Consider the following 23308-nt stretch of genomic DNA (forward strand, 5'->3'; position numbering starts at 1 on the left):
ACTCACGAGGAAACACACGGCAGGACACACAGTCATGTGGGATAACACAACACAGAACTGAGGGAGACGCGGACATAAATACGCAGATGGTTAATGAGGGAAGTGGGAGCACACGGGGAACACAGGTGACACTGATAATCGTAACGAGACACGGCAGGAGTAAACACAACAATGGCGTCCACAGACGGGAGACTATCAAAGTAAAACAGGAAGTACACAGAGACGCAGACCAGAGAGGAAGAGAACACAGACATAGCGGACCAGGGAAAGCGTGAAATAAAACACAAGGAGGAGAAACAAGGCATGGGGACTCAGACACGTGGAGGGGGACCCTGGGGGTAAAGACACGACGGCAAATCTAGTAAACTAAACTGAACAACCTAGGAACCATGGAATGAATAAAGAACAAAATACAAAAACATAAGAAACCTAAGAACACTGGGTCAAAATGACCCAGGACCATGACAGGCTGGCTAGCATAGAGGTACTGTATTCTTGATATGAAGACTCCTATTGATCTTTTTCAACAAGAAATTGATTAGGTAAAGTTACCAAACTCGGGCTGTTCCTTTAAAAGGGCAGTTTTCTACTTGTTACTGTAAAAAGTTCTCTGTACCCTGTCTGACTGTACTGTATTCCTTAAACTAATTTTAGTGATTGTGGGGTCATAAAACCTGTCACAGTCCTATAATATAATTTCAGAAATACATGGGAAACTCTCAGAGAAAACAAGCATTCCTCTCTCTGCTGCTGAAGGCAGATGTGGGGTTTGTCTGACAACAGGAGTATATATGCGTACCTAAATATAATCAGAGTAAGGTTTCTTTGACCAAAGCCCAGTCAAACATGATGATCCGGAGTCTAGAGTTGTTATTGTCAGTCATGGGTAAAATTACATGTCTGACAGTCTCTCCTTCTGGTCTCATTGGTTTCTGTTTCACTGCGCCTACCAAAAGAGGAAATCCCAAGAAAAGAAAGAAAAAGAGAGACTTCACAGACAGACGGATTGAGCCTGAGAGTGCGAAAAGAGACAGGTCACAGGAAATGCAATGACAAACAGAGTGCATGACCGAAGGGTTTAAGAAGGGCTTGCAGATTATTATCACTTTAAATCTGTTTGTCTAATATCACATATTATGAATAAGAATTTCTTTCTGTAATATAATCAGAAGCACACAAATGTTTTTTCCCTACCTCATAATAATTATTTTTGCTAAATATAACATTATTGTTATAGGTTGGAAAAAATAAAAAAATTTAATTAATCCATTGTTGTTTTCTAATGGGTGTGAAGAATAAGCTAAATAAGTAATAACTATTAAGGAGCTGTCTCCAATGTTTTTTCCTCCACCCAGACATCAGTGTTGGATCTCAAGGAGAAGGCTTCCTCTTTGGCCTCCTCGACTCTCAAGAAGGACAACAGGCTGAAAAGTTTGGAAATAAACCTGGAGCAGAAGAAAGAGGAGTGCATCAAGCTGGAGAACCAACTAAAGAAGGTTAGCTGAAAAGGCTGTAAATATAAAGTAAATGGCAAATTATTCATAGAGCTATGAAAGCAAAAACGCTGATGCCTTCAAAGAGAGAACGAGGGATTTTATGTCACCTGTTGTAGGCCGCATTTAGACAAAAGCAGGTGGAATTTTCTTGGCTCATTCCTGACTACTACAAGATTATCTACTGCATGAAACTCAGAGGTGAAAAGCTGTTTAGAGTAGCTACAGTTAAAGCATGGAAAACAGCAGAAAACTAAACCTAACCTCTCATTTCTTTTTGCGCCTTCCTAGGAAGGCAGAGAGTGTGTACGTGCACGTGTGTGTGTGCATATCACATACGTATTCTCTCCCACACAGCAGCCCAGAAAATGTTGTGCGTGTGACAGCTTGCTGACACTTTCACAGACTGGTGAAGACAGCACACCATCACATGCCGAATGTGTATCCAGAGCTGTGTGTGTTTCTGGATGCATGTGTGTTGTTATATGTGTGTGAGAGAAAAGGGGGAATGTGTGGTGTTTTACTCATCAGACTTGATTTCAGTCTCTTCCTTTTACTGTAACGCGGATGGAAAAATTGTGAATGTGACATTGTGTGCGTGATGTTTCTTTCTTCCTTTATTTGTCTTTCTCTGTCTCTGCTCCACCCAGATCTTCTCAAACATTTCCTCTCCACATAAAGACTTATGAAAACTGTTGTACACTTCCAAAACTAATAGGGTTTATGTATTGTAGGAGCAAGGCATTCGCACATACACACACACATACTAAGTCCATCCCAAGAGCAACATTTACTTCTGGGAAATATACACAGCTGTTCTAACCTCTAAGCTGGTTATAACTTGTTGTATTTGTCTTTGTTTTTTTTCTTTCTTCTTCTCACATTTTCTGTGTCTTAAGTTTAGATGAACAGAGCAGAAGAAAGAAGAGAGCCACTAAAACTTAGATGCTTTTTAAATTTATTCACCTTTTCTCATCGTTCATACTAATATTTACCAGAAACTTAGCTTGTGGTTTTGTCTTTTTTTGTTAATGTTATATGTGTGCCAATTTGCGAGTGTGTGAAACACATATGCCTAATACTTTCATTTATATTATATTCTCCTCATCATCTCTTTCTCCTTACTATGGGGAAACAGATATTTCAGAGCAGTTAGGGCAGAGGGTGGTTTAAAAGTATCGTCTGACATGGGGGTAAAAATGAAGACACAATTCACCAAATCTAAGAAAGATGTCATCTAATAAACGTCTGTTTATTAGATGACATCTTTCTTAGATTTGGTGAATTGTGTCAAACATGTGGCATTCTTAAAAGTCATTACTTTAAATATTAATTTGATACAAATATAAGCTTTTAGCATCGGAACCACACCTGTCTAGTCTTGAAAATCTTACAATTGAAAATCTAAAATCTATAAAAGTTTATAAGAGGCGATCATAGATTTGTTAGAGACATGTGGACCAAAAAAAAGAAAAAATACAGTAAGCTGACTGAGAAATTAAAGTCCCCCAAACAATCAGCTAAAACTAGAATGAAGCCATTGCAATACAAATGGTTAATGAAAATTTATATTATGCCACAAAACCTGTGTTGTTTGTCCCCTGGCATCCCAGACGCCTGTTGGAAATGTTCAGAAGAAAACAGTATTGTGTTTCGCTGAGTATGAGACTGCTCAGAACTGACTGTTGTTCAGACTTTATCTGCTAAATTAAGGTGAAGGATGTGCACATACATTCAGCACAGGTCTTCACATTTCTCGCTAGTAATAAACAGAATTTTTTTTTTTGAGTTTTTTGGAGTGGAAAACATGGAAAAAAACACTAGGAATATTTGGAAACAATTAGAGCCCTTTAAAAAAATGTGTAACATGCTTTGTACATAATTTCTACAATACTGGGGTGTCTATTTCAACAGTTTGCTTTATATGCTACTGTAAATGCAGTATCTAAAACCTGACATATACAAATCTTGTATCTTACCGCTAAAGCCTGATGTTTAGAGCTAAATGTCATTTTATTTAAGAGGAACACTTCCACTAAAAATTTTCTAAAAGCATGCATCTTTTTGAAATCCATCCAGCTCACCCTCCACACATGTTGTTACTGGCACGTCCTTTTTTGGTTTGAGCTTATCGTTTCAATCGCGTGATGGTCACCTCATTTTGAAAGCTAACACTTGGTTTATTTTTAATAATTAAATCCTGTTCCAGGCTCAGAGTGCAGCGGCAGAGTCTCAGGCCAACGCTGAACTCTCTGAGCGGATCTCCAGCCTTGAGCAGGAAGTGACCCGGTGCAAAGAGGAGGCTGGGAAGGCCCAATCTGAGGTGGAACGACTTCTCGAGATCCTCAGGGAGATGGAGAATGAAAAGAATGACAAGGAGAAAAAGATTCATGAACTAGAGAGGTAAGAAAGGATGATAAATATGGTAGATTAAACAATTATCGACACTGAGCAGTTTTCTTTTAATACTTGTGTATCTCTTTCCTTTAACCTAAATCAATGGATAAATTGTGTTTATTGGTGAAATGATTGTTTATCTAAGGCTCAGTCACACAGGCCTAGAGATCGGTCCCGATGGAAAAATTTGTATTCCTCCACTGGCTGTAAGGGGCTACTGGAGTTTGCTGGCTGTGACTGTGAAATCAGTTGCTAAAGCCTCATTCATTCATTCAGGGTGTCACTGACCTGTCTCTAGGTTGTGTGAAAGACTGTGTCTCAGATTCCACTTTACCACCCATTATTTTTATTTTCTGACTGAATCTGAAGCCGATTAGAGTCATTGGTGATCTTTCCTGTAAGACGAACTCATTAGTTGTTGCAGGCTCATTCCTCTCCCTCTTTTTCTTCCCATTTCCTCCTACCATTTTCTCCTTTATTTCTTGCACCCTAATTCATCTCTCCATCCATTCCCCTTCTTATTCCCATGTTTATACACAAATATGTGTATATTCACATTGGTTCGCATTGTGTGAGTGCATTTATGGTTTTTTTTGTGTGTGTTTGCGCTCATAACATCCCGTAACATCCCAGAAATCCTGCTGCCTCTCATCTGTGGCGTTCTCAGCAGTCGCGAAAACAGGCCCCTGCCCCGGCTGCCTCTCAGCAGCCAATGGGGGGGCTAGTATGGGACTACCTGGGCACGTGAGTGGCTGACAGCTCTGTCAGTCAGTTATTTGTCTGACCACTGCACGAAAGAAACTCACTTTGCTTGTCAGAAGAGCACTGTGATAATAACCCCCACCCATGTGGAAAAGGCTATGAAGCATTAGCCACAGGGTAAGAAGTTTGGATTTTAGATGAAAAACATGCAAAACAAATTCATAAATCTGGATTATTAGATAAAAAATAATGACCGACAGCATCTTACACATATACTTCATTCATCATAGGTTGTGTATAACACTGAAAAAGATCTTCTCTCGTCAGGTTTTCTTGTATTTGCCAGCCCTTTCCACATGGGACAGAGCTGAGTATGTTCACTAATAATCACCATCAAAGAGTTGCGGCATTGGATCACTACTTGCTGAGTTTCTCTGTTATGGTGTACTTGTACTGTTCTCTCTCCCACGTCCAGGAATTGGAGCTAGTTGTACTCTTATATATCTAGGCATGAGCACAAAGTCTTAGTCGCCTGTTACTGCAGTATGACAAGCCAAACAGCTCCCCAAAGTTTGTAAAATGAGGGCACAGTTTGGCACCGAAGTTGCTGTACAGCACCGAAACTCTTTGAGCCTCTGTTCCTGTCAATGATGCAACTCTTTCATTTAGTGGCTCTGTTTTCTCGCTTCACTTTTGCTTCACTTTCAGCAGAGGATGCTTGACTTGCAGAGTTTACCACAATCGTTTTCTTTTTCAGACTCTTTTTCAGATGTTTCTATCCACTTTTCCACCTTGCTGTGCAATTTTGGATTAACCTTTCTCTCAACCTTTCTTGCCTGTGTACACCATGTCTACCTCATTAGCTATTCTTATTCTGCCTTTCCTTTCTGCTTATATCTGCTTATTTCTCTGCCTGTAGCTTCTGTCTGCCTGCATGCCTCCCTAACTCTGTGTTTACCTGAATACCTGTTTGATGTTGTGCCTCTGTGTCTGTTTAGCCCCAGTACGTAAAGAAATTATATTACGGACAGCAGTTCGATATTAGTGGTTTGAGTTTTTTAAGGGTGTGTTTGGTGCATTTTTAGTTGGTGCTGTTGAATAATGGAGAATGCATTGCTCTTGTGAAATTAGAGTTCATCTTCATTGGTTAAATGGGCCAGATGGTGTCTATAGCCCGCCTGTCTTCCTCTCTCTGTATGGCTTTTTATGCCTTTGATTTCTGAACTTTCTTATGCCATCTGTCAGCGCCTACTCGCTTGCTGTCTCTTGAATCTTTTACTTCAGTTTCTTTCTTGGACAGAATCTCCACCCATCCTAACTCTAGATTCGCCTCCTTTTCTCTGTCTGTGCATTTAGCAACGTGACTGCGAGATTTATGGTTGTTAATGATTTCAGGGAGATTCACTGCATCTCTCTTTGGCCAGTAGAAACACAGGACTATTAATAATTCAGCACCGAATAACTTCAAACATGTGTGTTTTAAGTGTGTCTGTGTGATGTTTAGTCTGCCAGTAGCCACAGATGCAGATTTACAGCAGTACTAAGTTTACAGACAACATTATACAGTAACTTTATAAGCAATTAAAATTGCAGATTGGTTTTATATGGAAAGATGTTTCATTATCCCAGTAGGGTACAATAAAATAAAAGCATCTTAAAAGTGAAATTTAATATCTGGAGTTTGAAAGCTGCTCTTTGGTAAGTGGAAAAGTGTTACATTTAGACTTAGAAAAGTGTCCTTTAATACAAAATTTTAGATTAAGTATGAGTAAATTTAACTTGCTCTTAAAGTAATTGCTGTGAAGTGAAGTGTTGTACAGCAGTCATATCAGAGGATATGCAGTTCTTTGTACATCTTATCATGTAGCAGATTCATTTAGCTGTTAGGGGTGTGATGAGGGAAACTATCCATGGCTAATTTCAGTGATTAAGCCATACAATCTCTTTGATAAGATGGTGCAACAGGCTTAGAGGTACATTTTCTGTAGGTTGGAGTGCACTGCTCCTTTACTGTGGCAGTGTTGTATATACAGGTTTCCGCAAATTACTAGACATAGCTCAAAAAGGTATGTCAGGATATCCTTTTTATTACTTTTGTTTCGATTAAATATCATGTGGATTGCAGTGATAGTGGTAGCGGATTTGCCTCTTAAAACGTTAATCCTTCGATTTCATATAAAATAGTTCCACTTGTCAATTCTAAAGTTGATTTTTTTCCGTCTTGGGACAGAGCTGCTTATGCTACCCTGCTCTGACGTCATCAAGTCAGATGGTGAATGCACCAACTGACTTGTTGCAGCGGTGCCATCCTATTATTGTACCACGCTCTAATTCAGCCAGCACTTTAGAATAACCAGTTCTTTTACAAATGTTTGTAAAAAGGAGACTGCATGGCTGAAAGAATAACATTTTTGTCTTTATAGTCTACTTTTCAAAATTTGACTGGAGAAGTCTGATAACTGCCATGTTAAGGATTATTATGATGTTTCTGGTTATGGCTGCTTATATCTGATAGGACATAAATCATTGAAGTTGAAGGATAGTATTGACCATATAGGTCAAGATACCAGTGAGCTGTTTTAGCATAGCTGCTGGTCTAAACAGATAGATGGTTAAAATTAGCTTGCAGTCCCTGCTTGAGATAGCAACCTTATATTCTGTAACAAGGCTTTTGTGAAACCTTATATGTACAAATGCTGATTTTATCCTCAAGCTGCCTAAGCCTGCTGTGAATTATACGACTTTGTCTGGAGCTAACAGGTATGTCAGAGGAGAATACATTTGCCACAGGCCAACTCTTAGCTTGGCACCGGGGCTAACCTTGGGCTACAAGTGAGCAGCGGGAGCATTACTAATGAAAAGATCAGATGTGGGTTAAACAAGGGTAAGAATCAAGCCTCTCTGTTTCCCCTGTAGTGTAAATCCAGCTGCAATGGCACCAGGTTATTTATTTCAGTAACAAGGACAGTAATTGGAGCAGACTGAGTGACTTCACACTGAGGGGAAATGGGGCTGAAAATCTGCCCTGATGGCCAAAATAAAGGATTTGGATGGAAGAGTGGAAAACGTAGAGAGGACAGAAAAAGGAAAGGGAAAGAAACGTGGTGGAAGAAGAAAAACAGCGAGAAAGAACAGAATAACGAGAGGAGACGTACAGAGAAGGGAAAGAACGGGCTGCGTCGCAGGGAGAGGGAAACAGAAAACAGAACTCACGGAAAAGACAGAAATGGGAAAAGGATAAGAGAGAAATATGAGAAAACGGGAGGAGGTTTGGCGAGAAGCAGAGTGTAGACCTGAGTAGTGAGAAATTAGAGAAGTTTATTGTTATATTCCTCAGTAATGGACAATTTGTCTCTGGCATGCTCAGTCAAAGTTCAGTTATGAGGAGTTATTGCATGGAAAACGTTTTGGGTATGCCAGTTTAGGAAATGAATTTTCTTTAAGATTTCATGTCTTAATGATTGCATGCTGGTTACCCTTTGCTTGAGATTTTGCAAATCCACAACCGGTGAACTGTTTAAGTGGCCCCAGTGGGAAGCAAAAGAAGTCATCCACAAAATCTGAACCATTGAAGAAATATTTCATAGAGAGCTTGCCCTCAGCTTCTGCTTTGATTGGCTAATTGCTCACTTTCCATGGTTTGTCATTGTGCCCTTAAATGTTTGTAGGGGTCATTTGAGTTGAGCGGGCCTCTCATAGCCCTCAGTGTTGTACTGAAAGGAGAAAAGCCTGAGTCTAACCTGTTTTTATGAGACTGTCTGCCTGCCTAACTGTTTGCTTGGTCATGCCTGTCTTCTTGTCTTAGTGTCCGCCTGCTGTCTCTCTTTGGGTAATTATGTCTCTCGGTCTGTTCTTTTGTCTCTTACGTCTTTCCTGTGCTTTGAAGATTGATCAAGCTGGCTAACCTAGCTCTCAACTCCTGTTTCCCCTCTCACCTTTCCCTCTCCTTCTCTCTCTTTCCCTTTCTTTTAACTTTCCAATGGAACTTTGTCTCCCGCTCTACTCAGTCTTGCCTCAAGGTTAGTACAGCATGCCTATTTTTCTTCCTTCGTCATTCTCCCTGTATTTCTCTCATCTCTCTCCTTTATTGTCATACTGCGTGTCCTTGCATCAAGACACTTACTTCACTCTGTCATAAACTCTGATTTTAATAATTCTCATCATATCTGTCTGTCTTTGAAGGAGGCACCTTGACTTTCACTTCACTCTTGCTGTCACATTGGTGCCGCTTTGAAGAGGAAACATTGTTTCTTCCTTTCACTTTCCATTATAACACCCTGCCAGAGTCTTCACCACACTAGCAGTTAAACTTTGATACCAGAGCTTCATTTAATAACTTCAGATTTGAGGCTACCACAGCAAACGAGCAAAATGTATCTCCATAATTAACTTGGACAGCTGTGAACTTTTGCTCAGAGGTCTTTTTATCTCTGTTGGATTTCTGTCTGTGTGGCTCTTCTAAAGAAATTACTCCACTTTTCACATGTTCTTGACACCACTACTGAAAGTCTTAAAACTTGCCTCTAATAAGTATCACACATATAATGATAAAGAACTTAAACACTGAAACGTATAAATGTTTAACTGAAACTAAAGATTTTAAACCGTAAAAAGTAAATGGAAGTAAGCAAGTGAAACACCTTGACTCTTTTTTTTAATCCATTCTGCTGGCGTGCTTGGGATCATTGTGCTTTTGCATGATCGAGTTTCAGCAAAGCTTTAGATAGATGTCCTCAAATTAGCCTCAAAACACTTTGGGATACAGAGGAGTTTATGTCTGGACTGGACAATGACTGGACAGTGTCATGAAATGCTTACCCTCTTAATTCCTATGCACACACTAAGGATGTACTTAGCTATTTACAGGAGAACAGAGGCCTTTGAAAACTTTCTTTTTTACGTGACTATTCATGGGGATTGTTTATCCAGCACTGGCATTAACTGGGTCAGAGAAATAGAGATTTCCACATTGGTGCTTTTTTCTCCAGAATCAAGCATAGACCATACAATAGTAGCTCTCCTAAATGCTACATTTGCTACTAGGACTGTGCGATATGACCAAAATCTCATATCCCAATATAAGAATTCTATCGTCCGATAACGATATAAATCACAAAAATGTAACATTTTCTGTAAATTCTGTGAATCTCGGGCAGCTCGTCTTGCGGGAAGTGTTTCCAGCTGCGCGTCATGTACCTGGAGTCGAGTGTTTTAACCGATGCATGAAACGATACATTTTTAGACATAAGTTGTAACAGCCGCCGTTTTCTCTGTGAGTATTTATTACACGGCGTGCTGAGGGGAAAAGCCTGTTCTAACGTTTGAGTCCAAGGTTGTTGTTTTTTTTTAGCACCTGGCGGCTCTTTTTTACTTCTCATCCGTAAATAATCTGCTCTTTCACGTGATTCAGTTTATTTTCAAAAGTCTCAACAGGATCTTGAGCTTTATTTTGAAAGGTTTATGTGGAACATAAACAAGCGGACACGCGATGCTGTTACCGTCGTTGTTGCAAACGACAACGCATAAAAACAGGCGCTTGTCCGTCAGTAGTGTGGTTATATTAAATATAAGAGAAAGAGAGAACTTTAAGAAATGAATATAGCCACTACAGTGACCATCAAAACGATGAAAAAATATTGCCATAAACAGTTTATTTTGCGACACCACGAAACAAACGATAGCGTAAAATGAAACGATAGGCGTTTTTATGTCGTCATCCGATATATATCGTTATATCGAACTATTTGCTACCCATACATGATAAGAATGGTAATTGGACCACTATTTATATTGTGCTTTCCTGCTGTTACTTCACCTATTCGCACTCACATGCTTGAATTCTGTGTTTTAATCTATTCACTTTTAGTACATTTTTAACTGTTAAGAAAGCACTTCAATAGGATGCATTGTGAGCAGTTTAGGGAAACGTCAGGTGAACTGGAGGAGCAGAGACTGAACGACCTTTAAATGACAGAGAACCTGCTCTACCTTCCTTCCTCAGTCTCTGTGTACAACTCTCAATTCTCGTTCAATACAACAAAAAGAAGGAAGGCACCACCTTGTGGCACTATAACCGACTGAACTTTACGGAGGAGAGTCATCAAAGAGACAGTCCTTTGAAAAAGCAAAACAATAAAAAAAAGTAATGCAAAAATTGGCCAATTAAAATCAACTGCTGAGGGATTTGACTGGCATATGCATCCAGTCCTACAAGCAATACTGGGGTTTGGCAGGTGACTGGCTTAAACAAATACATGGAAAATGACCCGGTCTAACACGCATCTTTTTGATTTTCCAAAACATTTAACTATCCAATTTAGAGTTTCATTGTCCAAACTTTCCAAACTTGTTTAACTTTTAAATATTCCTGTCCCCACTCAAGACGTCATAATGTAATGAGATTCCAGCATGCAGAAACCAAAATCCTGAATTCGCCTTTTTTTTGTAAACCGACATATCAAAGTCATATTGAGATTTGTCCGACATACGCATTGTGATCAACCACATAATAACCACTTCTTCCTTCTGTTTCCTGCATAAATCTGGTGGTCTGTTTTGTGTGCTCAGCTCTGCTGTTAAGGTCTCCCCAGTACCAGCACTTTCTTTGCTCTTTCTTTCTTTTTCAACTTCTAGAGCCACTGTTCCCCCTGCCGACTTGTCAGCTTTTTCATTGCTGTTATTTTGTTTTTTTGTGATCCAACTCTTCAGGGGGAGAAAAAAAACAAAAGAAAAGACAGTACTGCCTTGGTGTCTGGTAGACGACAGAAGACATCTTTTCGTCTTCTGTCCTTTTTTGTGCTTTTTTGTTTTGTTTTTTTCCACATATTGCCTTTTTTATTTTTTTTTCACGGGTTGTTTTCATGTGGAGCTAAGGAACTCCTCATCCACTGCCAAATGTCTGACATCAAGGTTTGTGGAGCTTAAAAAGGAATTTCTTTGGTCTGTGTGTTTGTGTGTGTGTATCTGTTTGAGGTCCTGAGCATTGAGGTGGTGCAGGGATTTGTCAGCTAATGGCTGACAACGCGCAGACACACACACGCACACTATCACAGACCATGCACATTTTCTTCTTTTGTTGCTGTTGTTGTTTTCTCTTTCACACACTTGCACATACACATACACACAGAAGTAGGAATTTGCCTGCTAATAGGTGACAGCGATACTGTAGGGATTGCTGCTGAGAGTTATCTAATTAAAAACCCTGCAGTCACATTGAAGCCCAATCTATAACAAAATCTGTGAATTAAAAAAAAAAAAAGAATTCACAGATCTGATTTTTAACTACCACTTAAATAATCCGAACTGGTCTAAGTGGCTAAAAAATATTTATTTTAATAGAATATATGGGGAGAGTAGCACATTCAGTAGCACATTGTGTTGCAAGTTTAGCCGTTTAGGAGGCAGATCTTTAAAAAAACCCTCTTCTTCAAAAATCCCCCATCTTAAAATTGCTATTCTGATTAAAATAGTAAAGAAAAAACGAGACCAAAGAATAGCTAAAATAGCCAAAAAGACAAAAAACTGTATAATGCAATGTGTCTACATGTCTCTCCACAGAACAGAGCAAACTGTGAAATCCTAGTAGAGAAGTAGGAGAACTCAGTGTGCAACTGTAAATACATCCTAGTGTCTAGTTTTAAAAAAATACAGGTACTTGATCACATTACACCTTACCAGGAGCTGCTCAGTTATGGAAGTCCATGCCATGAAGTTGCCAGGGTGCAGTTTTCGTGCAGATGTTAATCCCCGAGGTGGTTTATTGTGTCAGCAGACCACTGGCAACTTTTAGACATGGTGCGCCTCACCAACCGTGCTCTGTGACTTTACGTGGTCTGCCACTTTGTGGCTGAGTTACTAAATGCTTCCACTTTTCAATAATACCGCTTACGGTTCAAACAGTTGGAATATCTAGGAGGAAAGACATTTTCCAGTCAGAATTTCCCATCCACTCATTCCGTCAGAAATGTTTGTAAAGGCAGACTGCTGTGGCCCGATATCTTTGTCCTATAGTGTAGCTCCTCTGGTGGATGTGAGGATAGTACCTGTCATTATAAGGTACTCATAAGATAAAGATTGTCCTACGTCATTCACAAGTATGTATAGTATAGTATGAAATCTTGCATTTTGGCTTTTTCTAAATGGAGGCACCATCACTCAACCCAAACCAAATCCTTCTCTAATCAACACAAAGGCTTTCGGCTGTGTTTTTCAGCTGGATCAATGAGCTTTTTCAATCACTAAGCTTATCAACACAACATTTAACAACAGAACAAATTTAGCTAAAAATGGCCGCTTTCATTGATGTTCCGCTTGTAATCAATCAATATTTATGAATAATTACATTGTTCAATTAATTGTTTATTGTCATTTAAATTTTGTTTAAGAGCTTGTTTGTTTAAGACTCACAAGCCTATAGTACAGTTAACAGTAGATACTCAGGTAGCACTTTATAACAATGTCATACTTTTAAGCAATAGTAATGTAAAATATTGTCAACTATTTTATTCATCATTTATATATCATTACTCCTCCTTAGTATGCCATTTATAAATACTGATGTTTATCCACCCATCCATTACACCATGTACAGCTAACACTGCTACTACATCACAACTAATAGTAATTATAATCGTAGTCATAGTAAAATATCTCTATTTATAAATGGCATACTAAGGAGGCTTAATGTGACATAAATGATGAATTTGTCACTAGTGTGACATTATCATAAAGTGCTACCGATACTCAGTGTAATGTATGTTTTTCCTCATACTATGCTTTGTAAGGTTGTTTTAGAAAAGGAATGCAACTCTATTTCCCTTCCCTGTATGGTTATGTTTTATGCACCGAGTTAAAAGCACCGTTAAGATACAGAGCTAAATGCGAGTCGACTCATCTATAATAAAATCTCAGTTTGGATCAGTTAAGTTCATCAAAAGATGAATATGAGACTTAGAAACAGAGCGTCAGTATTTAATTCCGGGACCTCACGGTTCACCATGTTAAACAAAGACACTGCCAAGATCAACTCTGGCTCTCTGTCACATGCTTACACTGTTACTATTACCAAAACATTTTGGTTTAGATATACCCTTTAAATATGATTTGTCTTCATAAGGACAGATGCGATTTCTTTCTGTTTGTATCACAGTGTTTTTACAGTTAGTTTCCAGTAACTCACACTGTGAAGGTTTGTAGACACATGCACACGGGTCTTAGCTGCCTTTACTCCTTATTTACTTCACAAATTTACTTACCCTCTACCTGAGGGATTTTCTAGAGTTGTTTCTCAAGTCATAAAATAACTACCTCCTTCTTTATTCCTCCAAAATGTTTTTCTACCACATCGACAGCAGGAAAGACTCAACTATTATGTTTTTGCTGTTTTTTTTTCTTCTTTTCTGTATTTTATAGTTTTTATGGGCTCAGTGAAGCAGACCAATGTTTCCTGTATTTTCAAAGGAAATACTGAATTCCAAATACTTAAAAGGAAATCCTTGATGTTAATGTTGGGCGAACTATGTGCAGTAAACATACATGAGGCCCGCGAGCATTTCTGATCAAATATTTATACAGGACTCCAAATGTAATATTAATACTACCTTAATGTGGGTCCCTGAATATCAGCAACATGCTAATGAGGGAGGTTGAAAAGTTTTTCTTTTTTTTAAGGGTTTGAGGTTTACTGAAGTTTGTGAGATTGTCTGTGTGCATGTGTGTTTTCCTTTTTCCTGCTAATTATCACCAATATTCAGTATATGATTTTTGTACAACTCTAAGGTTTAATGAAGGCTTGACTGCGTTGTACATTTGTGTTTATATGATTAGATGTGTGTGCGTGTGTATGGTCAGTGCTTGGGGATATTTTGGGTGGGGGTTAGAAGAATTAGGGAAGTTCAAAATCCTGTCAACAAGTATATCAGTGTGTGTGTATGAATGTTAACACATATCTATTTACCTTGTGTGTCATCGTGTTTGTTTACGTGCATTTATGTGGGAATGTTGTAAAATGGGTGCTTGTTGTTGTGTTACGCGATGCTGCGCTCACAGCTCTGTATGTACACAACTGCTTGTGGGTGCTTCAAATATTTGTGTGTGGTCCGAGCCGGAGATTTGATCTAATACAAAGCAGGTTGTGTTTGGAACACGACCCCGTGTATAACTGCGTATGTGCGTATTTTGTGTGTGTGCGGACGTGGTTTCACTGCACATTTGTATGTCGTGTTTACAGCGCTGTGGGTAGTGAGCTCTCCTGTGATTCCGCCTCCTCCTCCTTCAGCGGTTTGCAGCAGTTGTTGAAAATGATTTCAGAGGGAGGGAAAAGGAAGTATTTTACATATTAAAACAACTTGGAATGGCACTGAGCCTCCGCTGAGCCGAGGCAGAAAGTTCACCGAGCAACGAGTGAAGTGTTCTGCTTTTTACTTAAACGTGTGAAATGCAAACTACAGTTTTTTAAACAGTACATTCATATTACCCCCGGTTTGTTATTCAATACAGAGAGAGGAGAAATATAAAGAAAGAAATGAACTGACACATTTTTGTTAGATATATATACACTGGCCACTTCATTAGATACACCTTGTTTGAACTGCCTTTTGCCGTCCTTGATTTTTCATGGCATAGATTCAATAAACTGCTGACAACATTCCCCAGAGATTTTGTTTTATACTAACGTGACAGCATCACACAGTTGCTGCACATTTGTCAGCAGCACATACATGATGGTAATCTCCCAATCCACCATATCCTAAAGGTCTTCTGTTAGATTGAGATCTGATGACGGTGGAAGCCATTTGATTCTATCAACTGTATTCCCGTTTATGGTGCCTTTACCTTCAACTAACCTACCAGATAAAAGATCTACTGTACTGTGTCTGTTTTGTTTTGTTTTGTTTTGTTTTAATGAACTGCAGATTATTCAGTCAAGATTGACAGTAACTATTAGTTCCAGGCATAACTTATTTTGTTACTTTGTCTTGTCTGATAAAGAGGTTTTCAGCTGTTCTCTTATTCACAAAGGGGTCACCACAGCAGGTAGCTCCACATGGTTGATTTGGCAGATTTTTATGCTCCTGACACAACCCCAAAGACATTTGATCTTTATAAATTACATCTAAAACCATTTAGAGGGACTATAACATACAGGTGCAGCATACTTGTGAGGATGAATTTCATATTAAGTATGATTTATATTCACATGATAATCATTATAGCATAAAAGCTTGTTTTGGCTCCTTCAAGGAGTTTGGAAAGAAAGGAAAGCACTAGATATGGAAATGACAAAAGAGGGAGATTCAAGAGCTAGGGAGAGGAAGAGAATATAGAAATGGTCTATGGTCTGATGAAAGCATTTTATCCAAAGGAAAAAGTTATGTTGCATTTGGAAAGGAACCCCGAAAGGAAAGAGAAGCGGTATATTTGTTCTCCAACATTGGCTCAGTGCAAATAAATAATTGCTTTGCATGCATGTAATTATAATGCGACATGCAAAATATTGGCATGTAAGTGGGAGGAAATGGATTTTGCAAGCAAGAAAATTTCAATGAGAGAGGAGAAGAGGAGGAGGAGGATGAAGTTGGTACGGTTTGATGTGAATGTGTGATAGTTACAAATGCAAATGACCTACATGCTAAAAAGCAAGCAAAGCAAATGTTTAGCATTAGAAAAAGTGAAAAGACAGGGGACCGAGTGTTGAGTCATTAGGAAACGCCAAAAAATAAAAGTCTATTTCCACATGCGCGTACTCTCACATATGTACAGTAAATGCAGCATGAAGGTCAGAAACCTCAGAAAGCTTCCTGGAAATCCTCCAATAGGAACATTCCTGCCTGTTTATGACCTGTTACACACACATGGGCGTATAGCACAAAAAAATCATTCCCAAACATATTCATACAACTTTATCTCCCAATCATGGTGCAAAGTTAAAGGAAAAACATAGATAATGCATGCTTACTACATCTGCCTTCTGTTTAATATTTGAACCCCTAAACGCACATGAGGCACACATGCATGCTCTTTAACATACACGCACATCTTAGCACACTAATGGTTATTCAGTGAGTGCTAAACAGCCAGGTGCAGCAGCATAATGTTGGCTCTATCATTAGATTTAGTCTTTTTTATTACAACTTTACAAATTTCTTTGGACAGTTTGGAATCAGGCCTCCTGGACCTTTTAGCAAACACATAGAGGATTTTATAATACCTTCTACTGCCAATAACATTTCTCAGCCTTTCTGGCAATGATATTTGATGGATTACTCTCATTATTTTTAGCTAGTTTAAATTAGAATAGCAGCTAGTTTGTAGCTTAAAGAGACATGAAAGATGAGAACGATGAAGGAAAGGTTGCAATTGAATGCAGACTATAATGTGTGTACTACTCTATATGTAAACAAATAAACCTGAACTCATTAATTCAGACAGATGTTTCTAACTAAAGTAAACTGTGGGATCGCAGCAGTGCAGATGTGCAGAGTTAAGCTTGGAGATTTGTGGTGCACAGACTAAGGTCAAAGGTCATGTGAACCTGTTTACACCTTCGGAAACAAAGTATGCAGTTTATGGCTGGTAAAAAGGATTTACAATGAGAGCAAACGCTCTGGATTCCCCTCACTGGAGGTCTTTTTTACTGGCAGCTGCAGCCACAGATATGACGATTTATCTACAAGCCTGTAAAAACTTAGAACAGGAACACACACATATGCATAAACATTTGTACAGTGAAGGCACGCCTACTGTGCAAAATGTAAACATAAAAATGAGTCAAGGACATATATAGTATGAGAACAATGACTTTTATTGAGTTTGATCACCTTCTTTTGTGCTGGTCAGCGCTTTAGTTTTGTCTTTGTTGGACGTGTGCTGGTTTCATGGAAATGTCAGTGTGTATGCGCTGGCAAATCTATGCTTACACATTCACCCTTCTTGTTTGACTTATCTTTCATCTATGTCATGATTCAGTAGACCTTGTTAAACCTTACTGGCATTAGCTTGAGTTACTCCACATCTGTGTATGTCTGCAGCATGAAAGGTATGAAAGGTCCAGATCAAGTCAAGCTGGTGTGATAGCCGATAGTTCTGTGACACAGTCACAAAGGCTTGCAGAAAGCTTAAACAGGGATTAAACTCTTCGAACCATTCTTCTCCCAGGAGGAATTACTCTCTGCTGTTTCTCCGTCTTTCACTATCGCTCTGTCTCCTTTCATTTCCCAGATGATGATTTAGACTCTGCTTCCCGACACACGGTAATCCCTCTGTGAAAAGACCCCCGTGCTTCCCACCGTGCAGAAATCAAAAATGTCATCTTGTCATTGATTCATAGCTTTTCATTGAATTTCTTTACTGATCTGATCTGTTATAGAAGCCCAAGGGAATTTTATTACTACATTGTACTGCAAAGAATCGCACAGTCTTACTGTATCACCCAGACTTCTTGCCTTTAACTGTAAACACCGGCATATTCAGGCTGTCTGTATACATGTGGGTATGATCTGGCTGAGAGAGTTTTTAAGATCTGTTAAAGTACAAAGCTGGAATTTCGTACTTGCGCCTATTTGCACCTGTTTTGAAATTACATAATTCTAAACAGCAATTTCTCAGTGTGATGCCATGAAGCTTTTCTAATTTGGGCTTTGGGTTTGTAACGACGTATGGTCAGTAATGCTACCCTTTTCAGCAAAGTATATTTTAGGTAGTCTTTATTTTAGGGGAATTAGTGCAAAAGGATGGTCTTGAACTTGTGGATCTTCAACTTACATTATCAGGATCTTAGAGACAGGTAAAGAAGTTCTTATGATTTACTACAGCCAAGCCACATTTCTGATTTTTTGTAATATCACTTAGATTTTACATTTTATTTGGACATGCTCTGGAAACTAAAGAAGCAAGCTAGCAGAACTACAGTTACACACTTGCATAAGGTTAGCTAGCTGCTATTACTAACTTTGATATGGGTGAGCACTCACTGTAGTGATCAACTGAAGCTAAGGTGGCAATAATCCTCTCTGCCTTAAGTCTTGTGACTCCCGTGTTCAGACATGTTTTTCTTAACCATGGAAATAATTGTGTCATCTCCCTCCACGGAGGAGGTTATTTGTTTTGGCAGTGTTTGCGTGCGCGTCATTTTGTCTAAAAATACGATCGTTTGCAAAGTTTTGAATGAATTCTGAGAGGACTGCTCTCACGTTAAAATTCCATCTGCCTTTCTTTCAAATTGACCCCACAATGTCAATCTTTAAAGAAAGAGAGAGAAATGGCTGCCTACTGTAGTCAGTTAGAGAACTGTTGTTGATAATATGATATAATAAGCTCAAGTTATTAATTACAAATAGATACTTATTATTCATTATCTATTTCTACATAATATTCCTGTAATCAAAATAAACTTGTCATGCAGCCCTTTGCCGGTTGTTACTACACTGCAAACATCTTAAAGGACATTTAAAAAGAATAAAGAAAACAAAGTGATATACAAATATACAAAATACAATACTACTCACTTAAAAGTAAATATGGAGTTTTGCGCTCTTGAAGAGCTTCTTGTTGATTTGTCATGAAATACCAAGAACAGGCCTCATCTGACCATGAAAAGCTTGTCAGTCAATTGTCCAATTATTTTAGAGCCTCTGAAAATGGGGCACTATGGATAAAAATGCCTCTATCCATCCATTCGCTTATCCTTTTCAGGGTCGCTGGAGCCTATCCCAGCTGTCATAGGGCGAGAGGCGGGGTACACCCTGGACAGGTCGCCAGTCTGTCGCAGGGCCAACACACAGGGACAGACAACCATTCACACTCACATTCATACCTAGTGACAATTTGGATTATCCAATTAACCTATCCCCACAAGCTGCATGTCTTTGGACGGTGGGAGGAAGCCGGAGTAGCCGGAGGGAACCCACGCAAACACGGGGAGAACATTCAAACTCCACACAGAAAGACCCCGGCCTGATGTTGGAATTGAACTCAGGACCTTCTTGCTGTGCGGCAACAGTGCTAACCACCGTGCCACCGAGCTGCAATAATGCCTCTAATTTCTAAAAATTTAATGCAGAACTTTTATAAAACCCCTTGAATTAAAGCTGAAGTTCTGTGCTTTCTGCATATTGATTGGTTGATTTAAAATCAACTGAGGTATTGTACAGAGCCCAAATTACAAATCTCATTTCTATTTTTAGCCTATTTTTTTTAGAGTGGTGACTGTGGGTTTATTTTGTATTTTTCTGTGTCTATACAGACAGATGAAGGACCAATCAAAGAAGGTGGCCAACCTGAAGCACAAGGAGCAGCTGGAAAAGAGCAGGAATGCCCAGATGATGGAAGAGGCCAAGAAGAGAGAGGACAATCTGAACGAAAGCTCGCTGCAGATAAAGGTATGCAGGGGGGGGGATGAGGAAGCAGGAAGGAGGAGAAAGAGAGCTGTAGAAAGTTGGAGGGGTGAAATGAGAGGGTGAAAAAGTTTTCCCCCTTCTCGGTGTCCTTTGAATATTTTGTGCTATAACAACACTGTATCATCATAATGTGACAAGGAGCAGCCTAAGGCAATGTCAAACTTTTTCTCAAACACACACACACATGATGCAGCTTTCAGTCGGGAGTGTGTGAGAGGGATAACTGAAGAGGATAATTGACAGGGAGAGCAGATAGAAGATGGAGAGAGAAGAGGTGAGGAGATAACAAATGTGGGAAGAGGGGAAAAAGTTTGATAAAATAGGTGGAGAGGTGATTAGAGGAGGAAGAAGAGAGCTGCCAAATGAGTGCTGTGGGCTTTTAAAATGGTTCCCGGGATCTGGAAGCTACCCCACCCCCCAACTGTGCTGGGCATGTCAGATGAACATATGTGGGGTGATTACTCTAACTTTGGTTTTCTTCATATATCTGCAGAATGTAATTTTTCTTTCAATTCACTTTTCTCTCTTTATAATTTCATCCTTTCTTCCTACCATTCCCACACTCCCCCCCCTCCTGTCCATCTTCCTCCTCCTCCTCCACTTCCAGTAATTGTTTACCTCAGTGGCCTCTCTGATTATAGGCAGATGAAAATACTCAATGCATATGCGTATGCACCCTCTAGCTATGATTGATCTTTGGTTAAAGGAGTTCAAAAGTTGTCATTCATGTGTATGCGTGTGGTTAGGAGATGAGCTGATGGTTATGTGAGTCATTCAGACATATGAGACCGCAGTGGTTACAACCATAACTGGTGTGTGTCAGTGCTAAGTCATTATGCACAGCTCAAACAGCACTGCAGACTGTAAATGGAATCTGAGAGTAATTCAGACAATAAATTTCATTTAATACAAATAAGAAGTTTTGAATTAAAGTCCATCTCAGTCTGCATAGTTAGACACCAAGTAATGTTGGAACACTGACGACTAAGATTTTCAGCACATGTGTTGGAGATGTTCTGGAGGTTTGTTCATGGCCACTGTAATGTCCCCTCCCTCTCACCCCGTTCCCACTAGTTATTCATTCAGCTTTAATTTAACCAGCAAAGTCAGTTGGCTGGCAAGAAGAAAAATAAATCTTATTTTTGGGGAATTGGTGGGAAGTTCATGTTGTCATTTTATAAGAAACAGCTTCATGTGTGATCACAATCGTCTGAGGGAGATGGAAATCAGACTTTCTTGTTTATGAGTCTTTTATTCTGGTTCTGCAAACGTGAATGGGAGGGGGTGTCCAGGGTGTTTTAATCTAGGGGCATGCTAAGCAGCTGCTTTTACAGAAAATTCAGAGCACGTTGTAATTATATGATGGATGTCAAACAAAACCAGATGAGTTAGCCATGTCATTTACTCACACATACAAAATTACTAAAAGACATTTGTAGGTACGTTGTGATGCGAAGAAACTTCTGAGTTAAGAAAAGTTATGATGTATATTAATCGACAACCTGCCTAAAAGTGTGGTGCCCATGCAGCTCTGACCCACTGGAGAATGGATCTTTGGGTCCTGCTTGTTGTGGGGTCAGACCTCCACGGGTTCTGCTTGTTCCAATTATCCTAGGCCACATGAGCACTTCAGAGGCTTTTTTAAACCTCGCTCAAGCAATTTCTGAGCAGTTTTTGCATCATCTTTAGCCTCAGCCTCATCCCATGGGGACATGGCATTTTGACTTTTCTTGCACATCATTTAGTACGTAACAACTGCATGTTCAAAGATGAAGCTTAGCTTTTATACTTATTAGATCCAACTACTCCAAAATAGCTTGGAGAAATTAAAAACACAATCACACAGGCATCTTTGTGAGCCACAGAGATTGCTCTAAACACTCCATTTAATTTCTTTTTAATATGATTCAGTTGTTACTCTTGGCTCTGTGTGAAAGTGAGACTTTTATATGGTCATCTCGAGGCACAGTCAGAGCACTGATGCCTCATCTGCCTGCCTCTCAAATCTTGTGTTAGTGAGAAACAGCCGGTCAGAATGAAAATTAGCTTAAGGGACAGTGAAGTAGAAACAGCTTGATTTAGGCATAGGATGGCTAAAGGGTTGCACTAATTCCCAATATAAGACAAATACGATGTATTGTGAACTAATAATAATAACAAATGCAGAACATAGGTATGTGAAAATTGTGAAAATCTTAATTTTAAAGCACATATATCTGGTTTTATATATGCCCATCACTCACACATAGAATAGATTTCTATATATATATATATTCTGCATTTAACATTAAGGGTCCCCAGATGATGAATCCCACTAAGTTTAGTGACTTTATTCTCTATTCCCATCATAGCTACATTTGCAGTTTTGACTGAAAAGTTGCTGTAACTTTTTAATGGATTTGCACAAATTTGGTTCAGACGTTCACGTCTGAGACAAGATTATTTGTTCTAACTTTTGGGATCCCTTTTTTCATCTACTAATACTCTTTTCTTCCATACGTTTGCTTTGTAGGACTCTCTCCGTCAGAAGGAGGAGCGCATTGAGGAGCTGGAGGAAGCGCTGAGAGAAAGCGTTCAGATCACAGCCGAGAGGGAGGTGGTGCTCGCCCAGGAGGAGCAGGCACGCACACAGGCCGAGAAGCAAGTACGGTCTCTCTCAGTTGCTCACGCACGCATGAAACTGCATGTATAAGGACCCAAACCTTTCCTTAAACTCAACCCCTATCAGTTATTTTCTCAAACAGACACAGATGTCCTCACTTCTGAGGATTTTCCTCATTCATTCCTTTGCTTTGCGGCACATTTGGACATATGATGAAAAAACATATGGGCAAACATATTTAAAGCTACATAAAAACTCTTTTTGACATAGATAAACATCGCAGTGCCAAAAGTAGCTAATGGCAGTAGCTGTACACTTGCCAACTGAGCTCATTCAGGTGTGGCTCTGTGTGTGTGTGTGTGTGTGTGTGTGTGTGTGTGTGTGTGTGTGTGTGTGTGTGTGTGTGTGTGTGTGCGCGTGTTTGTCCAGTCACTCTTCATTTGCAGGGGAGGTAAATACATCTCTATTTAAAGAACAGCTTGCATTTTGTCCACTTTAGCCTGCAACACACAAACAGCTTTTTCAAATGAAGCGCAAGCTGACCACTCCAATTTGTAATGTGTTTTATCTATATTGAGGCACTAAGGAAAGCTCGTACCGGTGTTAAGGGAGGCTCAGAACGGAAGGGTTTTTGGTGAATTCAACCTCAGACCACAGGGAGTGTGCATATGTGTTGTTCCCCTGGGTACCAGTGACTTAACGAGGCCATAGAGATGGGA

At 39.4% G+C, this 23308-nt stretch overlaps 1 protein-coding gene across 16 annotated transcripts in view; it reads left to right on the forward strand.

Annotated features, from left to right (window-relative positions):
• LOC147310381 (ELKS/Rab6-interacting/CAST family member 1-like) overlaps nt 1–23308 on the forward strand; it is a 151707-nt gene that overhangs the window by 54148 nt on the left and 74251 nt on the right. For 11 of the 16 annotated variants that reach the window (XR_015125809.1, XR_015125810.1, XR_015125812.1 and 8 more), the window contains 5 exons: nt 1356–1496; nt 3703–3896; nt 8600–8611; nt 19834–19969; nt 22500–22631. Coding sequence is in view for 11 of the 16 variants with exons in the window: in XM_086269781.1 (XP_086125907.1) it covers nt 1356–1496; nt 3703–3896; nt 8600–8611; nt 19834–19969; nt 22500–22631 (615 nt within the window). In the remaining 5 variants the exon portion in view is untranslated. The remainder of the gene's footprint in view (nt 1–1355; nt 1497–3702; nt 3897–8599; nt 8612–19833; nt 19970–22499; nt 22632–23308) is intronic. The other 5 variants (XR_015125813.1, XM_086269784.1, XM_086269787.1 and 2 more) reach the window with 1 other exon arrangement.

Source organism: Aulonocara sp. 'chitande type north' Nkhata Bay, linkage group LG17 (genome assembly GCF_057382095.1).
Source record: "Aulonocara sp. 'chitande type north' Nkhata Bay isolate Kocher_YH1m ecotype deep benthic linkage group LG17, A_spYH_male_GT1.1, whole genome shotgun sequence".
Classification (NCBI taxonomy): domain Eukaryota; kingdom Metazoa; phylum Chordata; class Actinopteri; order Cichliformes; family Cichlidae; genus Aulonocara; species Aulonocara sp. 'chitande type north' Nkhata Bay.